The sequence below is a fragment of the Podarcis pityusensis genome, assembly GCF_964106645.2.
Source record: "Podarcis pityusensis genome assembly, chromosome: 4".
Lineage (NCBI taxonomy): Eukaryota > Metazoa > Chordata > Lepidosauria > Squamata > Lacertidae > Podarcis > Podarcis pityusensis.
Window position 1 is genome coordinate 67,395,517 of NC_138027.1, and position 20,271 is coordinate 67,415,787.

Consider the following 20,271-nt stretch of genomic DNA (forward strand, 5'->3'; position numbering starts at 1 on the left):
GCACAATGGAACACTGTGATGGAAACCAGGGCGCACAGAAATGCCGTTTACCTTCCCGCCACAGCGGTACCTATTTATCTACTTGCACTGGTGTGCTTTTGAACTGCTAGGTTGGCAGGAGCTGGGACAGAGCAACAGGAGCTCACCCCGTTGTGGGGATTTGAACCACCTACCTTCTGATTGGCAAGCCCAAGAGGCTCAGTGATTTAGACCACACGCCACATACCAAAGCATGACACAATGTCATGTATGTTGGGATGCTTCCAGTGAACTGTACCTTGTGTGGGGATCACCAACATGGCACCATTGAGGTCTTCTCCCTGGTGTTCATGAACCCTCTGAGCTATCCCTCCCTCACTGCTCTTTTGGTCATGAGGTGGTGAGAATTGGTTATGCTTTCATCCACTGAGAAGCACGTAGAGTTGAAGAAGGAAGTTGAAAGAGTGCCACTCTTTCACGCTTCCTCTTTCAGCTCTATGATCTGTGAAGGCGCCGTTTAATTCTAGTGAATCTGTCTTTTACCTGGATTTCTTAGTAAAGTGGAGAGATAGATAGATAGATGATAGATAGATAGATGATATAGATAGAATATGTTCTCTTTCTGTGTCTTGGGGTGATCTAGGAGAGGGGAGGAGAGAAGAGAAGTAACCAGAGTGGGTGGTGCCCACTTTACTTGCTCCACATTCCAAATGAGCCTGCAAACCTAACAAGGTTGGTGGTCACTGCCTTGAAGAATGAAGCGTTTATGGAGGCCAATGACATATGAACATAAAAGCCCAGCTTGGTTAGACTAAGGCCTATCTAGCCCAATATTCTGTTCTCACAGTGGTCATCCAGATGCCTATGGGAAGTTCTGATCACAATCCCCAGCAACTGGTGTTCAGATGCATCCTGCCTCTGATATTGGAGGCAATATATAGCCAATATCCATTGATAGCCTTGAATGAATTTCCTGCCGGAATGTGTGTAACGCCTTTTAAAGCTACCCAAACTGGACACCTTATAGCATGTTACAGCTGCTATTGTAGCTGCTAAGAGTTTTTGGAAGGCTGATATACAAAGCAGAATTGCAGTGGAAAATCAGATCATACCTGATTATTGCCGATTAAGCAACACAGAAGAGCTACTATCTCCTCGTGTCCTACTTAGAATCCGTGCCAGCTGTAGATATTTTGCTGTTTGAAGTCGAACCCAAATGACACCCCTTCTCCCCCACCAGGGACAATAATTTTCAAAGTCTCACTCCCATCACTGAGACATCAATTCCTGCCTTCATCTCTCCCATTTGCCTGAAGCAAGTTGCTTCACCCTGCTGCATGGCCAAATTGCTAATGCATATCACTAATGCAGAGCTCGGTGCTAGCTCCATCACACAGAGAAAGTTGGAAGCCGCATCCATGCTATGGATTTTCCATGCCACTTGCAGTAACATATAATATAAGGGGATTCTTACAGCAGCTGGTGCTCTCCAATCAGGCTGAAGGTTTATGTTATGACTGGTGCTACATGGCTCTGTGATGGCATTGAGAAACAATTGCACAGAGGCTGTTTCCAGATTCCCCTGTATGACACAGGAAGACATAAACCGGCTCCAGGAATCTTATTCAGGCATAAACATGTACTTAATGAGTGCTCTGAATATATATTATGTAGTAATGCATCACTCCTAAATGGTCCATAAAGAGAAGTTATACATGTTCAATGATCATGTGTAAGCACAGCGATAGAAGAAACTGTCAATTTTGGTTCTAAAATTGAATCTAAAATTCAGTTCCCCACATTTCAACAGCAACTTGCAATTTCCTGTAAAAAAAATAATGTATGAAGCTTTGTCAGAAATTCAGTGTGAATTTCTCCCAACGCACACATTTTTGTATGCAGTTTTGGCTAATATACACAATTTTGCAAGCAACTTCCACTAAGAAAATGCATTTCTTATGTTAAAACAATGTTTGCAGATGTTTACTTATGAAGGAAAAACGATAAGAAGGAGAACATGATAAGGGAGTAGATGTATGGTGTAGAGAATTTTTTCTCCCTCTCTCATAATACTACAACTAGGGACTGATAAAAGGAAGTACCTCTTAACATAGTGCATGGTCATGGATGACTTCAAACCAATTCATGGAGAATGAGGCTATATCTTACTGTAATTTTGTACATCGCCTTGAAGGGGCAACTGTACCCTAAAAGGTGGTATAAATATCAGGTATGAAATAAAATATAAAATGAAAATGAGATGGGATGGGATGTGAATAAAACAGGTTCAAATCCTTGTTAATTTATGGAGCAAACTCTCAGGATAAAATAAATTGTTGGGATGATAAAATGAGATTCTGGTTTATTTTAACCTGCTTTGATCTATTGTCAATAGGATGCAAATAATAATAATAATAATAATGTAAGGTACCGGTACTTTCTAATTAAAGTAACAATTTCTGAATATCATTGGAGTTATCTCAGTACTAGGTAGCTTACTATAAAGCCTTCCCTTCTGTTCAGGAAAAAACACTCAGAGCTTCTCAGTACAACCTCCCAATTAGATCAAAAAGTATCATAACATGAAGGACAAACAGAGCTGTTTCACCTCAAATAGCTGCTATCAAAGCCACCTTGAGGTTGACCTACAATGAGGTCAAAAAAGACTGCAAATTTCAGCAGTTCAGGCTCAGGAGAAGTGTTGAGTGCTGCTTTAGTGGTACAGCTCTTTGTTGAATTTAATAAGGGTTAGAAAGGTGGCGTGAGAATAGGACAGAACTTCTAATGAAAGGAAACGTCTGCTCAAGGCAAAAACAAAAGCCTCCTAAGAATGGTATGTGAATAACAAGGTCTGGGGATTAAAGCCTTAGAGAGCACAGTGGCTTACAGTGCAATCCTAGCCAGGTCTGCTGAGAAGAAGTGCTCACAAGTCTTTGTGTCACAAACATTGTGGATTCCCTGGCCACATTCAGCATCCACACCAAGGCCAGAGATGACACATTTTCCTTCCATGGTGCCTTATTTAAAATTAGACAGTACAAATACTAATTCCTCACACCCAGGTGACCCCAGAACATATGGTTTAAAGCCACCCACCCAACAATAGCTATAGACCTACATCTAGTTTCCCCTTCACTCTGTAGGGCCTGAACTCATTAAGAAAATAAGGCTCTGACTGAACACCTGATTAGTTTATGCATAGATTCACTACTAGCAAAGGAAAAGCAGCTCAGCATTGTGAAAGGTGTTTCGTTTAGCCCTGTTCTAACCTTCGTTTCCACACCCTTCTATAAATGATTGGGAAGCTAAGCATGCCCCTCTGACCTTGTCCTAAGCTTTTGCATCTGCTGCCCCATGATCTAATCTCTACACATTTGGTAGAAACTGCTCCCTGAATTCCCAGGGTTCTTGATCAATTGGAAGAATCTCAGCTATAACTGTATGCAAATATTGCCCCGATTTCATCTTCCACAGAACATATGAAAGTCAAGAGCAAGACCCACTGAAACATGGAACCTGAGGAAATCTTGCTTCCTTATCACATGTTGACCGAATGCAACTGTTTCGTTTTAAGCTGGGTGGGGTATAAATATTTATTATTATTATTACTAGCTGTTAAATTAAAGCTTATTTGTATTGCTTCATATAATGTTGCATCCCCCCCCCCAATTATTGACACTATGCTTATTTTAAATTGTTCTTAATATGTTTTTGGAATTGTTATATTTATTGTTGATTGCTTGATACTGGCCACTTCAGGCACAGGAAAGCGGCATACAAGTAAACAGATGGTGATGATGGGAATGAAAGTGAGAAGAAGACACTGACAGTTAGTGTAATATTGCCTTGAACATGTCCTGACTGTGTTGGATCAATGATCGCCCTCACACTGCATTTGAGAACAGCTTTGTCCCCTTTTATTGTGATTCCCAAATCACAAAAAGGGAAAGTGCTTTTCAGCATTATGGAAAATGTTCATTTCCAATACTCAGCTCAGCCTTAATCATTCTTACGCAGGGTAAATACGGGATTTCTTTGATACTGGTAAGTCTGATTACTTTTTTTCCCCATTGAAGGTGGCATGATAAAGATATTGTGGTGTGTACACTCAGCCACTATTGTCCCTGCTTTACAAGTTTTGCAGAGGGTTAAAAAAAATTCTTCAAAAACTCAGAAAGACTCTATAGCCTGGTGAAAAATGATGACCATGTACATCACAGGAAACAATAGAATCACAGAACTGTAGAGTTGGAAAGGACCTTGAGGATCCATCTTGTCCAACCCACTGCAGTGCAGGAAGACACAGTTGTCCCATAGGGGGATCAAACCTGCAACCTTGGCATTAACAGCACCATGCTCTAACCAACTGAGCTGTAGTTCTATCCTCTTTTTGTTGTTTAGTCGTTTAGTCATGTCCGACTCTTCGTGACCCCATGGACCAGAGCACGCCAGGCACTTCTGTTTTCCACTGCCTCCCGCAGTTTGGTCAGACTCATGTTTGTAGCTTCGAGAACACTGTCCAATCATCTCGTCCTCTGTCGTCCCCTTCTCCTTGTGCCCTCCATCTTTCCCAACATCAGGGTCTTTCCCAGGGAGTCTTCTCTTCTCATGAGGTGGCCAAAGTATTGGAGCCTCAGCTTCAGGATCTGTCCTTCCAGTGAGCACTCAGGGCTGATTTCCTTAAGAATGGATACGTTTGATCTTCTTGCAGTCCATGGGACTCTCAAGAGTCTCCTCCAGCACCATAATTCAAAAGCATCAATTCTTCGGCAATCAGCCTTCTTTATGGTCCAGCTCCCATATCCTCTTTTCTATCCTCTTTTAGTTGCATCCAACTGCCAGTGATTCCTCATAATAGATACCATGGACCAGTTGGGGGGTTTGGTTCTGAGTCTTCTAATCAAAAGGCATATATAGTCACATCCCCCCATCCCACCCCACCATAATCACTACAATATCTGATCCTTTGTCCCATCCAGTACCATATTCCCCAAGATACTCCCAACTTCCTTCACATGCAATGTATGGGTGTAACATGGCAGCCTTGAGAAGGCAGCAAAAGCAATGGCAACAATATAATGCCCAAAGCATGACGGAGGGGTTACAAGAAGCAGCGGAGTCATATGTGGATGAGGAGCTGTGCTGGGATTGGGCACTGGGAAGGGCAGCTGATGGAGACATAGGGCAGCAAACTCTTTTTTCATTTGTCATACTTGGTAATGGAGACTTCCTGACTAATCCTTAATTTTACTTAGATATATGAAGGAACCTCTGGTGTCTTAACATGGATTACACACTCGATGGGCTGCAAATAAAACTTTCCACATTAATACAAAACAAGTGGATGGGTTCATAGAAGAGCACACAACCATTGTCTCTGCAAACTGCTCCCACCCGTTGTGCTTTTGCCGTCAGTTCTCAGAGTCCACCAGTTAAAGGCTTCCCATTCCAACTAATGTGACAGGAGAGAGAAAAGAAGTGCACTTTGTGCTTTCACACATGCCAGTTAATTCAAACTCTCAAATGGAAGAACTGAGTGCTTCCAATTGCTGTGCCACAATGGCATAATGAAGACAGAGTTGTGCTGCTTAAATGCTTGGGCAGTGATAACAATGGAGATGGATTGGAAAGGAAGGGCATGGAAGAAAATTGAACTGGGCTTGAAATGTAACATGCTGAACTTGAAACATGGAAAGTCAGAATTGGTTTTATTTTAATTATTTCTATTACTCACCACAATTCTCAAGACTAGATATCATGTCATTAAGTGATTTTGGTCAGTTGAAGGCAAGCCCCTTTCACAGCAGGACTTCGAGTAGGCAGCAGCTTTTTTGACTCAAGTGTCTCTGGGTCCAGACCTCTTCAAATGGAAAAAAGTTGGGGTCCCTTCCAACTTTACAATTCTATGATTCTATGATATGTGTTGGAATTTAATATCTTGGTGTTTTCTGCACAAAATCACAGGGCCGGATTCAACTACAGTGGTACCTCGAGTTAAGTACTTAATTCGTTCTGGAGCTCCATTCTTAACCTGAAACTGTTCTTAACCTGAAGCACCGCTTTAGCTAATGGGGCGTCCTGCTGCTGCCGTGCCGCCGGAGCATGATTTCTGTTCTCATCCTGAAGCAAAGTTCTTAACCCGAGGTACTATTTCTGGGTTAGCGGAGTCTGTAACCTGAAGCGTCTGTAACCCGAGGTACCACTGTAATGGGTCCCACTAGTTGAAGCTCAGGCAAAAACCTCTGCTAGTGAAACAGGCCTTACTCCCCCACCCCCACCCCCACCCCTGCTTCCCAATTGACTCTGAGTGGGAGTCAGAAGAATCTCCAGAATGGCAGGTGGGAAGAGGAGAGGGGAGATAGATCCATCAGGCAAGCAGGAATGCTTGCATTGACAGAGCAATCACCTTAGTGCCACACTGAATTCCTTCCAAAGAGTTTACACAATGGAAACCATTTCAGCAAAATATTTGCTTGTAATAGCCAATCTTTTTATTAGGTGGGCTTGGTATTTTAAGTCTATTCTGATATTTTAATTATCAGTTACGTTGCTGGTCTTTTTGTTTTTTAAATTGATTTAATTATGTATTATTGCTCCATCTCTGTTATCTGAGGTTCAAGCAGCCTCAGTGGCTAGCAGTGCCTTTTACCAGTTATAGCTGGTGTGCCCATTACAGCTATTATTGGATGGGATAGCTCTGCTGTGGTGAATCATGCTCTGGTAACCTCAAGACCTGATAAATAGAATGTGTTCTATGTGGGGCTGATGGGGCAGGTATCATCTCCTCTAACTTTAGTTGAATGCCGTCCCAAATCTATATAAAATTTTAAATTACAGTTGTGTGATACACAAAGGAGGGAGGCAACGTTCATGTTGAGCACTGTTCAAATTCCCATACTTCTTTTATTTATTTGTGTTGTATTACTTGGTTGTCTCCAGAGAACAAAAGAGACAAAATGGATATGGTTGTACAGATTATTGGATCAAAACTTGTTTTCAAGTGTGTGTAAGATTTATGGCACTCAGTAGTTTCTTGACACGCTCAAATAAGACAGATCACTTTCTCTCCTCTTTGTCTTGAGCTGGCTTACAATTCCTCCTGCTTCTTTGCAGACAGTCTCCTTCTACTGTGCCAGCATGGCATTCTTTTCAGACTAACAAACATCCCCGCATGACACTGGGATGTACTGTATCTATGTGAAATCTATCAGCATTGAGAGACCTCCTGCCATCTCTTCAGTGACAAGCAAAATCTGAATCCTAGTTTCAAGAGCTGAAAAGATAATATGCACAACCTGATCACTGGGCAGCTTTCTGTATTTGTAGAAAGTAAAAACAAATGGAATGGAATAGAATATTTTCAGGGGGGAAGCCAGGGCTTTTCCAGAGGCCAACAAAATCTGGGTTTTATCTCCTGAGCAATCATTGTGCATACTAATAGCAATATCAGTTGATAGAATCATAGAATTGGAAGACACCACGAGGGCCATCTAATCCAACCCTCTGCAATGCAGGAAGGAGTCTTTTGTCCAACATGGGCTGTTCTCTGACAGTTAGTCCTTATGTAGCCAAAAATAATACCACCCACCAACAAGTGGAGGAGTGGGGAGCCTCCAGTCCATAGGTCTGCCAGACTTTCCCATTTGGCTTCTTTTGGCCAAGCCACACCCACCTGCCCTACAGATACATCAGATCAGAGGCAGGTAGAGGAGGAGCTTTCACAAAAGGGACTTTGCAGACAAAATGCAAATGCAGCAGCTGGTTGCCAGGTGACTGTTCCCCATGTAGCATTAATGGACAGATTAAGGCTTGCATTGGTGGTATGCAATGAAGAACATGAATTGAGGGACACACAGACCCTCACATGACCAAGTCTTCAGAAACAGGTCACCACCCATACTGTTTATATCCCACACTTCTTAATGGGTTGCCCTAGCCATGCAGCTTCCAACATATATAAATACATAACAAAACATGAAGCATTTAAAAAACTTCCCTATAGAGGATTGCCTTCAGACGGCTCGGGGGCTGGATAACTCCATACCCTCCAACATTTATCCAATGAAAATAGAGACAAGTAAGGAAAAGTAGGACATTCTGGGATAAAATCAGAAACCGGGGTGGCTTCTTTAAATCAAGGACGTCTCTGGAAAAGGGTCTTGAAGGGTCTGTAATATTACACTAAGAGGCCTGTATGTGTGATGGCCTGGTGTGAATGTGATCCCTCTCCAAAGGTGTGTATGGGTGAAGCACTGCTCTGATCAACCCATTGCTTACTTGTGCATGGGGAAGAGTGAGAAAGAAGGTGCTCCTCTACTGTGTCTCATCAGACCTCCATCTCTCCAGATCTCCATTATATGCGCTCAGTGTTCTATTTTCAATACAAACATTGGCATTTTTAGACAACAAATGAAATGGATATCTCTTGGGTTTCTACTAAGCACTTTACATACCACCCCTCTTCACACATTAAGAAGCTGTTTCCATGCAACAACTGTTCCCCCCACCCTTCATTCTGTTGTTTACTTGCTGTTGAATGTTTCCTTTCTCTAACTGAGTATTTTCGGTAATTAATTTTTCTCCCCATGGTATTGGCAAATTGCCATGCAATGGGTTTGAACGTGGGGGGGGGGGGAATCCACAGAAAACTGATTCCCAGTGCCAGAAAGATAAAGTACAATAGCCATTATCTGTAACTGTTGCCAGGGTAAATTATAAATAAATGACCTAGTCCAGTGTGTTTATTATCCAGCTTTAAACCCATTGACTCAGCATGAAAATAACATGACGCCAAGAGATGAATTGTAATCAGATACACCCCCCGCAACCCCTGCCATAACTGCAGCTCACAAACACTGAGACAGCAGTAAGTTTCACATGTCCTTTTGCATCAGAAGGAGTGACTTGGGGCACATTGTCACTCTAGAACATGAAATAATAGCCCTGTCACAGCACTGTCTGGCACTGAAGGCACTATATATAGTACGGCCTCATTTGTCCAAAAGTCCTCAGGGGTGGGGTGGGTGACAGTGGCTAAACAGAGGAAAGAGAATAGTTCTGCTTACACAGAAATGTATCCATGCACATGTGGGCTGATGTATACATTCAAAACAAGCCTGAGGTGGAATTCTCCTGGGACGGAGCCACTTTAGGTTGCAGGAAGAAGGTTGCCTTTTTGAATCCACATCCAAACTCTCCCACCCATGGAAAGCCAGAGGAAAGCCTGGACTTCCTCTTGATGTAACAGGGGCTTATTCACATTTATCTTTCCTCCACGCTTTCCAAGCATAGTGCACACTTTAAAGCTCCGGGTCCAATATCTCTCTCTCTCTCTCCTTTTTTTGCCCTGCAGCTTCCCCCACAAAAACCTGCTTTTTAAGGTTGAACTGGAGCAAAGAGCAATCTGAAGAGAACCTAATTAGATGTTTGTTGTGCCTCAGAGAGTGGGTTCTTGCAGGGAAAGCTCTGGGGCAACGAAAGAGTGCTTGGACACTGAGATTTAAAGTGTGGGCCTGAAGATTGCATAATCTTGTCCCTTGTGCAGGGGTCCCTTGTGCAGGGGAGGACCTTGGTAATTTGGCACCCTGTGTGAGGCCAAAATTTGATGGCCCCCACCCAGCCCTTGTACTGCCTTCCGAAAGCCGTGTAAGGGAGGCACTAGGCTTTGGGAAGGGACGCGGGTGGTGCTGTGGGTTAAACCACAGAGCCTAGGGCTTGCCGATCAGAAGGTCGGCGGTTTGAATCCCCGCAACGGGGTGAGCTCCCGTTGCTCGGTCCCTGCTCCTGCCAACCTAGCAGTTCGAAAGCACGTCAAAGTGCAAGTAGATAAATAGGTACCACTCCGGTGGGGAGGTAAACGGCATTTCTGTGTGCTGCTCTGGTTCGCCAGAAGCGGCTTTGTCATGCTGGCCACATGACCCAGAAGCTGTACACCGGCTCCCTCGGCCAATAAAGCAAGATGAGCACCGCGGCCCCAGAGTCGGCCACGACTGGACCTAATGGTCAGGGGTCCCTTTGCCTTTACCTTTAGGCTTTGGGAAGGAGGCTCTAGGGCTCTGGCAGTGAGAAAAGAGGACTTTAGGACCCTGTCACAGCCCTCATGCCTCCTTCCAGAACCTAGGGCAAGCGCTTACCAGGCTTCGAGAAGGCACCACCTCCACTTGGCACCCAGTGCAGGGGAACCGGGTGCGCTGCCCTAAACCCGCCTCTGCCTTGTGAAATGGTTTAATAATGGCTGCTTACCAGATGGGCATCAGCTACCTACAATGGATTTGCAACCATCAGTTTCTGGAGAGATGAAAAATGCTTCATGCAAATATAATGTAGTGTTTTCTGTCACTCTCACCAGCGTTGTTTAATCTGCCAAGTAAAACTGAGGCTGCACTCATAACAGAGCTCAAAATGCAGTATTCCACTCTGTACAACAGAATGGATAAGAGAGAGAAAAGGCTTTTTCCAAAGGAAGGCAGACTCTCCTAATTCTGCTACAAGGGCCATGAGTGATATGTAATAGGGTTACATGATTCTGACACCAAGGGTAAGAGAGACTGCGATGGGTGGGTGAGGTGTCAGATATGCTCTCTGGTGCCTCCAGCAACTCAGCTTTCTCAGCAGAGAGACAAAGCAAGGAGGAGAGGGGGGAGGGCAGATCATTGGCTTTGTATGCAAAAGGTTCCAGCATCAATCCCCAGCATCTTCAGACAGAGCTGAGAAAGAAGAGCTGGTTCTTGTCAGAATAGACAGTGTAGTGTCCTTGGAAGTTCTAGGTCTCCAACTCCCATCAGTCCCAGGTAGCATGGCCAGTAGGAATGATGCGAGTTGGAGACCAACAATATTTGGAAGGCACACTGGCAACCCCAGAGCTAGATGGGCCAATGGTATGACTTGGTAGAAAGCAATCCCCTATGTTACTGTCAGGAGGGATTTTGCAAGTTCTATTGTCCCTTGCTATAGCTGATAATATACTACTACGAAACCACAAGATCTGAGCCAAATACTAACACGGCAAAGTCTCAGGGTTGTCAGTGGGCGTGAAGTTAATGTGCATGACATCAAGTAGCTAAGGCACACCTTAACCACTATACCGACAACTCAATCAAGATGTGCTGGTTGAAAGGAAGACAGCATTTCAGGGGTCTTGAAATAAGCAAAGCCTGAGCATAAAACACAGGGATTTGCCTTATGCTGACCATGTGGCCATCCCGTTCAGTAGTGTTTACTTTGACAAGCAGTGGCTATCCAGAAGAAACCTTCTAATAGTTTCTTTCAAATGGGATATTTGAGAGACTAAACCTAGGACCCTCTGCAAGGAAAACATTCTTCCATTCACCTATATACTTTTCCCTAGACATGGCAGATTCACGTATAAAATGGTGGCAGGCAACATGGACTAAAAGTGGCCAGCATGCTTGCTCAATGAGATAGAAGTGATTTAACCCCTGTCTAATCTTGACACAGGTAGCTTCAGTAAGAAGGGGAGAACTCTGGAAACACACATAATGTACCATAAGCCCTGACACAGGCTGCCTGGCCATATGTTTATCGGGGAAGCAGGTTTGGCCTCACTAGGCGATGAATAGGATAAGATAATGGTCCATTGCCTCTGTTTTCTGCTCACTGGTCAATCTAGTTACTGATGTAAGGGCACACAACTGTCATAAAGGCTGCCTCTCCCAGTAATTGTGCCACTGTAATTCATTTCAGTACCCACAGAAGCACAGAGATAGAGGGGATCTCCAGTATCATTGAGTCTAGCCTCTCCTAGAAAATCCAGCATCCCAGATCTGGGCCAATATCCCAGATATGTGGCCAGCTCTCATAAAACATCTCTAGTGAAAAAGAGTCTACCTTCTTCCACTGTTGAACAGCTCACAAAATTATTCCTCTTTAAGTTGCCCCCCTCTATAATATGAACCCATTGGTTTGGATCCTCCTCTCTGGAGCAACAGAAACTAGATTTGCTCCAACCAACTATATGGCAACCTTTCAAATATTTGAAGGAGGATATCATATCATCACTTAATAATCTCTTCTCCAGGCTAACTCCATGCCCAGCTTCTTCAACCATTCCTCCTAGGACTTGGCCTCCAGGCCTCTCACAATCTTTCTCACTCTTCTGCAGACCATGATCCAGTTTGTCCACATTCATCTTTAACTATGCTGCCCAGTACTAGACACCATGCTCAGAGTGAGTTCTGTCTAAAAGCAGAATGAGACCATTCCTTTCCATAATCTAGACACTAAGGTGTTCTGCAGTGTGAAGGTGTGGTGAGTATGAAGGTGGTGGCAAAATGCCCTGCCTGAGCTCTTTACTTGTTGTAAGGCAGGCAAAGGAAGCTCAAAACAATGGACAGAAACACTCCTATAAAGGAGATGGAAAAACACTGCAACATTTTGTTGCCGTTCCCACTTTATCTCTCAGTCTTACTAGAAACTCATCTCTATGAATCCAGCTTTGCAGAATAGGAGCACTATTAACAATGTTTCTGCTGGGGGCGTGGAATGATGCAAACTAAGGTAAATGTGACAGTGTCTGCTCAGGATTTGTCATGTTTATGATTTGAACAACATGATTGACTTCATGCATCTTTATTTATTATACAGCCCTAGTGAAGTATGCAAAGTACAAACCTGAGATTCACCCCAGAGCAATTGCAGAGCAGAGGCCCCTCATTAGATGTTTTTAAAAAATGAGCAGTAAAGAAGAGTATTTTCTGATGCCTCATTATGGAAGTCCCAAAGGACTTTGCTGTTTTTACCCCTGGGTAACTGAAGCTGAGAAATCATTCCCAATTGAAAAAGAGACCTCAAGCACATCTGGATGTTTAAGCCATCCTAGAAAAGAACAAATGTGTTTTGTATGGTGCCTAGTCCATCTGTGTTATGACATTTATGCACTCATATTTTTTTATCATATCCTTCTACCAATTTGGAACACAGGTTGGTTTGCCAGTAGTTTTTTTTATTACAGTATTATTATTAATTTTAATTAATTGTACCTACTGTATGCTTTTTGTAATCCTATTGTACACAGCTTGGAAACTTAAGTGTTGTATAACTTGCTGAAATAAAGTGAATAGTGTGTAAAAATTGTAATCACAGTAAGACAGCCTTGTTCGTGGCAAAATGACATGCCAGCATATATATCATGTGGAGCACTGGGAAGAAGCATCATGTGCCAAAAAATGTGGGCAGGTGCTTCTTTGTTGAGGACAGAGAGAAAAGACATGCAAACATCTTGCATGGTCACCAAAGGGATTGGAGCTTAGTAGGTGATCAATGAATTTGTTAGAACTGTTGAAGAAAAATGTCCTCTTTCATTTTATAAATGAGGAGCTTGTGGTCCTTAAGGCTGTAGATATAATCCTTCAAAATACAATCACTCTTTTCCCCATATGCAAAGTTTCCCAAATAAAGTAGAGGGGGGGATAACTGCATGCAGCCATACTCTAAAAGAGAAATATGAGAGATTGGCTTTATTGTCCAGGCTGCAGTTTGGATAGAAGTTACTAAAACCTGCTAAATGAGATAATAGTAAGTCAAGCAGAAGTGAGATATGATGGGAGCAATCACCAGATGAAATCAGTTGGAATTCCAGCTATGTGAGTCACATGTTAAAGGGGCAAGATTCAACAGATGTTTGTGAGGCTCCTAAACTGGTGTGGGTTCTGGGAATCCTTTGTTTATAGTAGGGGTGAAGGGAAGTTTGGCCCTTCAGATATTGCTGAACTACAACTCCTGTTACCCCTGGCCATTGGCCATGAGAACTGTAGTTCAGAAACATCTGGACCAAAAGTTTCCCATAGGATCATTTATACATAACATATCTGAGGGGTGTGGATAGTTATATTCTAGAGGGCTGTTTAAAACAGCTTCCCACTGCCACTGAAGATGACGACTTGAACTTATTATTTGTGTGTTACACAAGGAAAAGGTCTCCAAGCCACTTACAAGACCATGTTAGATTTGGCATAGAAAGTAGCATTACTAAATGGTTGGTAGTATGAATCAGATACAAGGAGAGTGTTGAAAGGTGAGTTTCCTTTTTTCGTATAATTATTCTACCTGCTGGCACATATTAATTGTATCTGAATTATTTTCTTCTTTTTGAAAGCTTGTTTCTCATGCTTAAAATGCTCGAGATTATTTCTGATTCAAATATGCCATTTTTTTGTACTGTAGCATTCCCTCATTAGCCAGTAATTAAACATTTTAAATGCTAATGTACACCTGTTAGACTGTGCAGATCGTATTGGAAGTTACTGGCACAGGAAAGCTCAAAAACGCTCCACAGCGTAAAAGGCTCAGATGTGCTCTGCAGTGTCGCCATGATACCAGACTCTCTAAATCAACCCAACCCAATGTCTTCCAAAAGTTTTGGACTACAACCAACATCAGCACTGAAACCAGCTTGGTGCCCTCTAGAAGTCTTGAAGTTGTGGTCAGAAATTTATAAACTGGGTGAGGCTGCTCTCAGTGACACTTTTACAATCACTTGCCTTCCAAGCATGGGCAGCTCTTTGCCATACTGGTGTCAGGGAATGGAAACAGAAAGAAAGCAATATATTTATCTTATCCAGTAAAGAGCATGGAGAAGCATGCAAGTTTTGGAAGTGATCTGTGAAGTGTTATATAAATGCACCTCATACATATGAAGTTGAGGTCCCTTCAGCCCCCCCTAAAATATTTGAGGGGGCCACCCCACCCCCAAAGTTGATGGGCATTGTCATTCAAATGGTGTATGTGTGCTGCATCTCATTATAAGATACTGGATGGAATGCAACATCACGCTAATATGATTGTTTCATCAGTGCAAGCATGTGGCAGACAGAACAATCTCTTCTCCCCCCACACTATTGGGAGGCTTCTCCCAACCCTCCAGAGTAGATTTGAGGGAAGCATAGAGGTGCACAGGAGGAGAAGGGGGGGGAGTCCTGTTGCATGTGCAGGAATCCTTTTGCTAGCTTTTGCTAACTCACTGGGTTCATTGAATCAAGCCCACTTGACATCTATTTTATATTCCAAAGAAGGGCTGTATTTCATGAAGCAAAGAATCCTTCCCTCGTTTTCATACTGTGAAAGTGCCATTGTCTAGAGCAGGGGTAGTCAACCTTTTTATACCTACCGCCCACTAATGCATCTTTCTGGATGGTAAAATTTCCTTACCGCCCAGCAGTGCTTGATGGAAGGAGGATTCAGCTTGTGCCGTAGAACCCCCTACTGCCCACCTAGAATCCTGAAACGCCCAGTAGTGGGCGATAGGGAGCAGGTTGACAACCCCTGGTCTAGAGCAAAATTTAACTGTGTACAAAATGGCCTCACTTCTGTTAAGAATGAAAATGTGTCCAAAACCCAACTTTTTACCATGAGTTCTAAATGGCTTCATCTTCATCAATACTTAATAAATATGCATTGCATCAATGGGGTGTAAATATGGAAAGTTTTGAAGGAGGGTATATAAATTCAGGCCTTTGCTTGAAAGTTCTCATGAACAAGTCATACAAAAAAAAGTAATACAGAAAGGTAGCCATATTAGGAACCTTCACTAGGCCAATCTGCATATCACAGCACAGTGTGCCTAGCACATCAACTGGTACATGGTCTAAAATTGATATCTACCTTTAGTAACATAAAGATTGTCTAGTGTCTCTTGGTTCTGTTTTTCCACCCATCAAGGAGCCTGGGTGCTTTGCCTAAGGCTGGAAGTAACAGCCTTTCCTTCTTTCCTTTTTGGGGTTTCAGGGATGGGAGAATCAGCAGTTGTTATGCTTCTTGATCCCTGCAGGACCTCAGTGCATCCTGAAATCTGCACCTTCATCTGAATGTCTGCTATCTCCTCCCCTATTCCATCTGAAGACCAGATGCAGCTGCCATTGCTTCAGCATCAGCAAAAGGTTTTTTTGGGAGTGTTTTTTTAATCTGCCCTCTGCCCTGCTTACCATCTTGCCTAAAGACAGAATCTGGAGAACTCAAAAGCTTGCATACTATTTGTGAAATTCTTCTAATATGGATTTGGGAACTTCTCAAGAGCAAGTGTGCAAGTTGGATTACTGTAAGACAATCATTAGGGGCTTCCCTTGTGCTTGACCTGGAAGCTGTAAGTAATTAGTGGAAAAGGCCAAGGCCAAGTACCAGGCTATTAGTATACAAAGCCCTTAACAGCTTGGGGCCAGTTTATTTGCCAGATTGCCTTACCTAATATATGCCTGTGCAACCATTTCAGTCTGCGTATCTGGCACTGTTACAGGTCCCACAATATACTTGCTTTGCACTTGTAAGAAATCAACTTTTCAGTGTGGCAGCACCTATACTTTAGAACTCCCTGCCAATAGATATCAGGTAAGCACTTTTGCTGCACCTTTTTTCGTGCTAGCTTAAAACATTTTTTGTTGAGGCAAGCCTAGCTAGACATGTAGACGTTATATGTGTTTTATTTTATTTGCTACTGATTTTTTTAAATTACACTTTGAATATTTGAATACCTGCTTTTGACTGTTTTTTATCAACAACACTTTGTGCATTATTTTATATTGCTGTAAACTACTTTGTGGTGTGTGTTTTTGTTTTGTTTTACAATCAAGCAGTTCATAAGTTTCATTAATTAAAAAATAGTTTACTGCCAGCTTCCTAAGCCTGGATCTTATAAGCCAAAAGGGACCCTGTGTTATAAGCAACAGGAAGGGTCTTCTCTGCATCCACCTTTGGCCCTATTCCCATCGTGTATGTGAAGAATGTGGCCCTTCCTTTAGCATTATTGCATCTTCCACAGACTAGGCTTGCCATAAATCAGGAAAGTTCCTGACATGTCCTGGTTTCCGGGTGTAAAAACAGTGTCAGGGAGGAATTTTGCCGAATTGGCAAAATGTCAGGGAAAACCATCCAGATGTATGGCAACACGATGGAAAAAGCATCTTAAAATCACAACTTTGCGAGTGTCAGGAATTTTACTTTTTGAAATATGGCAATCCTACCACAGACACACGTGCTTATACCCATCTTCTGCAATTTTTACTTCACTGTTTCAATATATTCCTGCAAAGGTTTAACAGCTAGAAAGCAAAGGAGGCAGAAGACACTAAAGATTCCAGAAAAAAATGGATTCAGGGTGCTCTAGGAGGGAGTAGAAGTGAGAAGCAAAGAAGCACATTTTGTGGCCTCTTTTCAAATGATAGCAGCACCTTCAGCTCACAGCTTCTTGTAAAATGTGGCAGTCTGATATATTTGCAAATGCAGTCTTGTATAGGTTACGTGCTCAAATGTGCCACCTCTTGACTCCTGTGCAGCAGACAATGTGATGCCCTCCAGCTGTTGTTGGACTTCAGTTCCCATCATCCCCAACCACTGGCCATGTTGGCTGAGGCTGATGGGAGCAGTAGTCCAATAACATCTGGAAGGCAAATGACAAAAGTAGCAGAAACACCTGTTTTCCCCACACAACCCAATTATTTTGTCTATATACCACTCTGGAAATCTCATCCTTTGTATTGTCCACTGAAACAGATTTATTTTAAACACATCATGTCTACAATAGCTCAGATCTAAATTAGAATTGGACAAAATAACATTTCTGTGCACCAAGGTAAGGGTACCCTCTCCCCAAGTATTTCATGGATAGATCTTGTGCACTGTCTTACTTACTAATAACTAAACCTTCTGTTTCTTTAATCACCAGCTCACTTATTTCAAAGTGGATTTGACAGTCCAAATAGACTTCAGCAGATCAACCTGAAATAAGGAAGTCAAATGGCATAGGCCTAATATCATGGACATGTATATACAGATTGCTGTGTTTGTTTATAAATCAATGGGGTAGGGTGTTTTTATTATATTCAACTTATGTTCAACATAATATCCTGTTTATGGATAAAATGAGTACGTCTGTTGAACATAAGTTGAATATAATAATAAAAAAACTAATTCTCTACCCTGTTTCCATATGGAGGTAATTCAACTCCACTTTTAGAATTGTGTTGAAACCAGTAAAGAACCATATTCCTAAAATCAGAGTAATTACTTGGGCCACTTTACACATGCATATGCATCACGTGATTCCTCAACGCTTCAAGCTGATTCAGACATGCATGTTCATCACTTGACAAGTGCAATGTCTAGCAATGAATGGGACATAACAGATCTAACACCACAGTTGGGGCTTTCATTTTGTGCAACATCACCTCGAATAAATTGTCTTCACTCAAGTTCACACCCCAGTCATCTAGTGTACAATGAAAAGCTGGATGAAGTCAAGTGTATGTGTGTGAACTAGGCCTTGATGACTACAAGTGAATACACTCTACTAAAAAGCATTTGTGTTTCCAAAATATTAAGTTCTGTTTGTGGTGTTGTATCTGTGATGGATCACTCATATACGCAAAGCACATTTTAATTACTGAGTGATTAATATGCTTGTGAGAACAGAGTTTCATAAAGGCCTAAACTAGTGCACATGTAAATATCACAATTGGTATTTTACAGACTCCCAATTAATTTTTAATGGACTTAGAAAGAACTTACCTTTGAAATTTGGCCTTATTCGTGCATCATAACCTGATGTCCGTCCCATCAGTTTGTCCAAGAAATCCGAAGGAGACAGTGCCTGTGAAGGGGTTTTCCCAGATCTGGAATCATGTTCTTTACAGAAAGTTGTCCTAAACAAATAGTTAACTACCATTAGCTATTATTCTTTGATTGAATTCACATAATTTCATGAGAGAAATCTATTGCCAATTTGAAAAGAATGCAACAATATGTTGATGATATTAATAAAGTATTACATATCATTCTCAAATATGGAAGAGCCAACAGCGTCACAACTCTTCAAGAATCAGGCAAAAAATGTCGGGGACTGAGATTTTTTTGTTCGATATTGGCTTTTACTTAGACATCATTGAAGAATTTTATAAGTATCGCTGATGGCATATGGCTATTGACCAAGCTGCGGGAGGCAGTGGAAGACAGGAGTGCCTGGCGTGCTCTGGTCCATGGGGTCACGAAGAGTCAGACACAACTAAACAACTAAACAACAACAATCATAAATACGCATCTGCCTTACTTTGGGTTCATAGTAGTTTAGAAAAACTGGCAAAACTTATCACAGAGGAGTTAGAAACCTTGGCTGTGTTAGTGTACAGAACATTACACAAGCACAGAAACTCTACAATCTTAATAGGCATTAATTAAATGACTTGGTTCTTCACCAGTTCTATTTATTTCCTCCGGGAAATGTTGAGATGTGAGGTTTTTAATTTTCAATCAGCCCACATCAAGCAAGGAGAATGGCCCCTTCCTGCAGCATTCATATCAATTTATATCCTATTTGGTGTTAATTGTGCTCTCATGCCTTCATAGCTTTCTTCATGTAACATGCTAGGCATTCCCCCTTAAGATAAAGAACAAGAAGTACTTGAAATGAACAAATTTGATCCACAAGGAAATGAATTCCATCATAATAACTCCCCCACACATTTTAATATATTCCTTTGTGTCTAAAATGTGTACTTTAATTGATGTATGTTTGAATAAACCATCTAATAGGGATCAGAAGTAATCCTCTCAAAGGGACTTTTACAATAGGCTGTGTTCTAGTGTTATCTTAAAGTAAGTGCTAAAAATTGATTAAATGTGAAGAGAGAACAGAGAAATGAAAAAGAAATACAATGGGTGGTATCCAACATTAGTCACACTCAGGGTGGATGCACTGAAATCAATAAACTTAAGTCCATTGATTTCAGTGGGTTTACTCTGAGTATGACTAATTTTGGATATCACCCTTTATTTATATAGTGACCGCACAAATATGCATTCCGGGTTATTGGACACTGAAGCCAATAAGTATTCCTGATCCCTACACTATGAAGCAGTAACATGTTACCTCATCAACTCTTGTAACATCATTTGGAAGGAAGGGCGGAATGTAAATTTAATAAATAAACAAATAGCGTTGCTAAGCAGGACATGACAACCCTTTTTAAAATTGGTATGTAGAGAAATTGGGATAGGCTGATAAGTAGATGAAATATGTAATTGTAAAATTGGATAATGATCAATTACACCATTGTTATTTGGAATAACCTTTCATTAGCACCAACAGTTTCACTGTAGTGCATCAGCTGTCAGTTACATTGACAAATACATTATCCTTTTGGAAATAATCACATAATGAAACTCATCTAAAAATCTGATTTGTCCATTTAACTATCCACCTTTTCCTTCTGCTGAACATACAGGGTGTTTAGTTAAAACAATATGATCTAGGCATGTTAAATGTTAAACAGATGTTTCTTGAGGTGATCA

General features: G+C 41.8%; 1 protein-coding gene across 13 annotated transcripts in view; it reads right to left on the reverse strand.

The window, feature by feature from the left end:
- Positions 1-20,271, reverse strand: part of GLRA2 (glycine receptor alpha 2) — a 115,218-nt gene that overhangs the window by 92,646 nt on the left and 2,301 nt on the right. For 9 of the 13 annotated variants that reach the window (XM_081001382.1, XM_081001378.1, XM_081001373.1 and 6 more), the window contains exon 2: positions 18,493-18,626. In XM_081001382.1, the coding sequence (XP_080857508.1) occupies positions 18,493-18,626 (134 nt within the window). Of the gene's footprint in view, positions 1-18,492; positions 18,627-20,271 lie in introns of those variants that run through there. The other 4 variants (XM_081001377.1, XM_081001376.1, XM_081001374.1 and 1 more) reach the window with 3 other exon arrangements.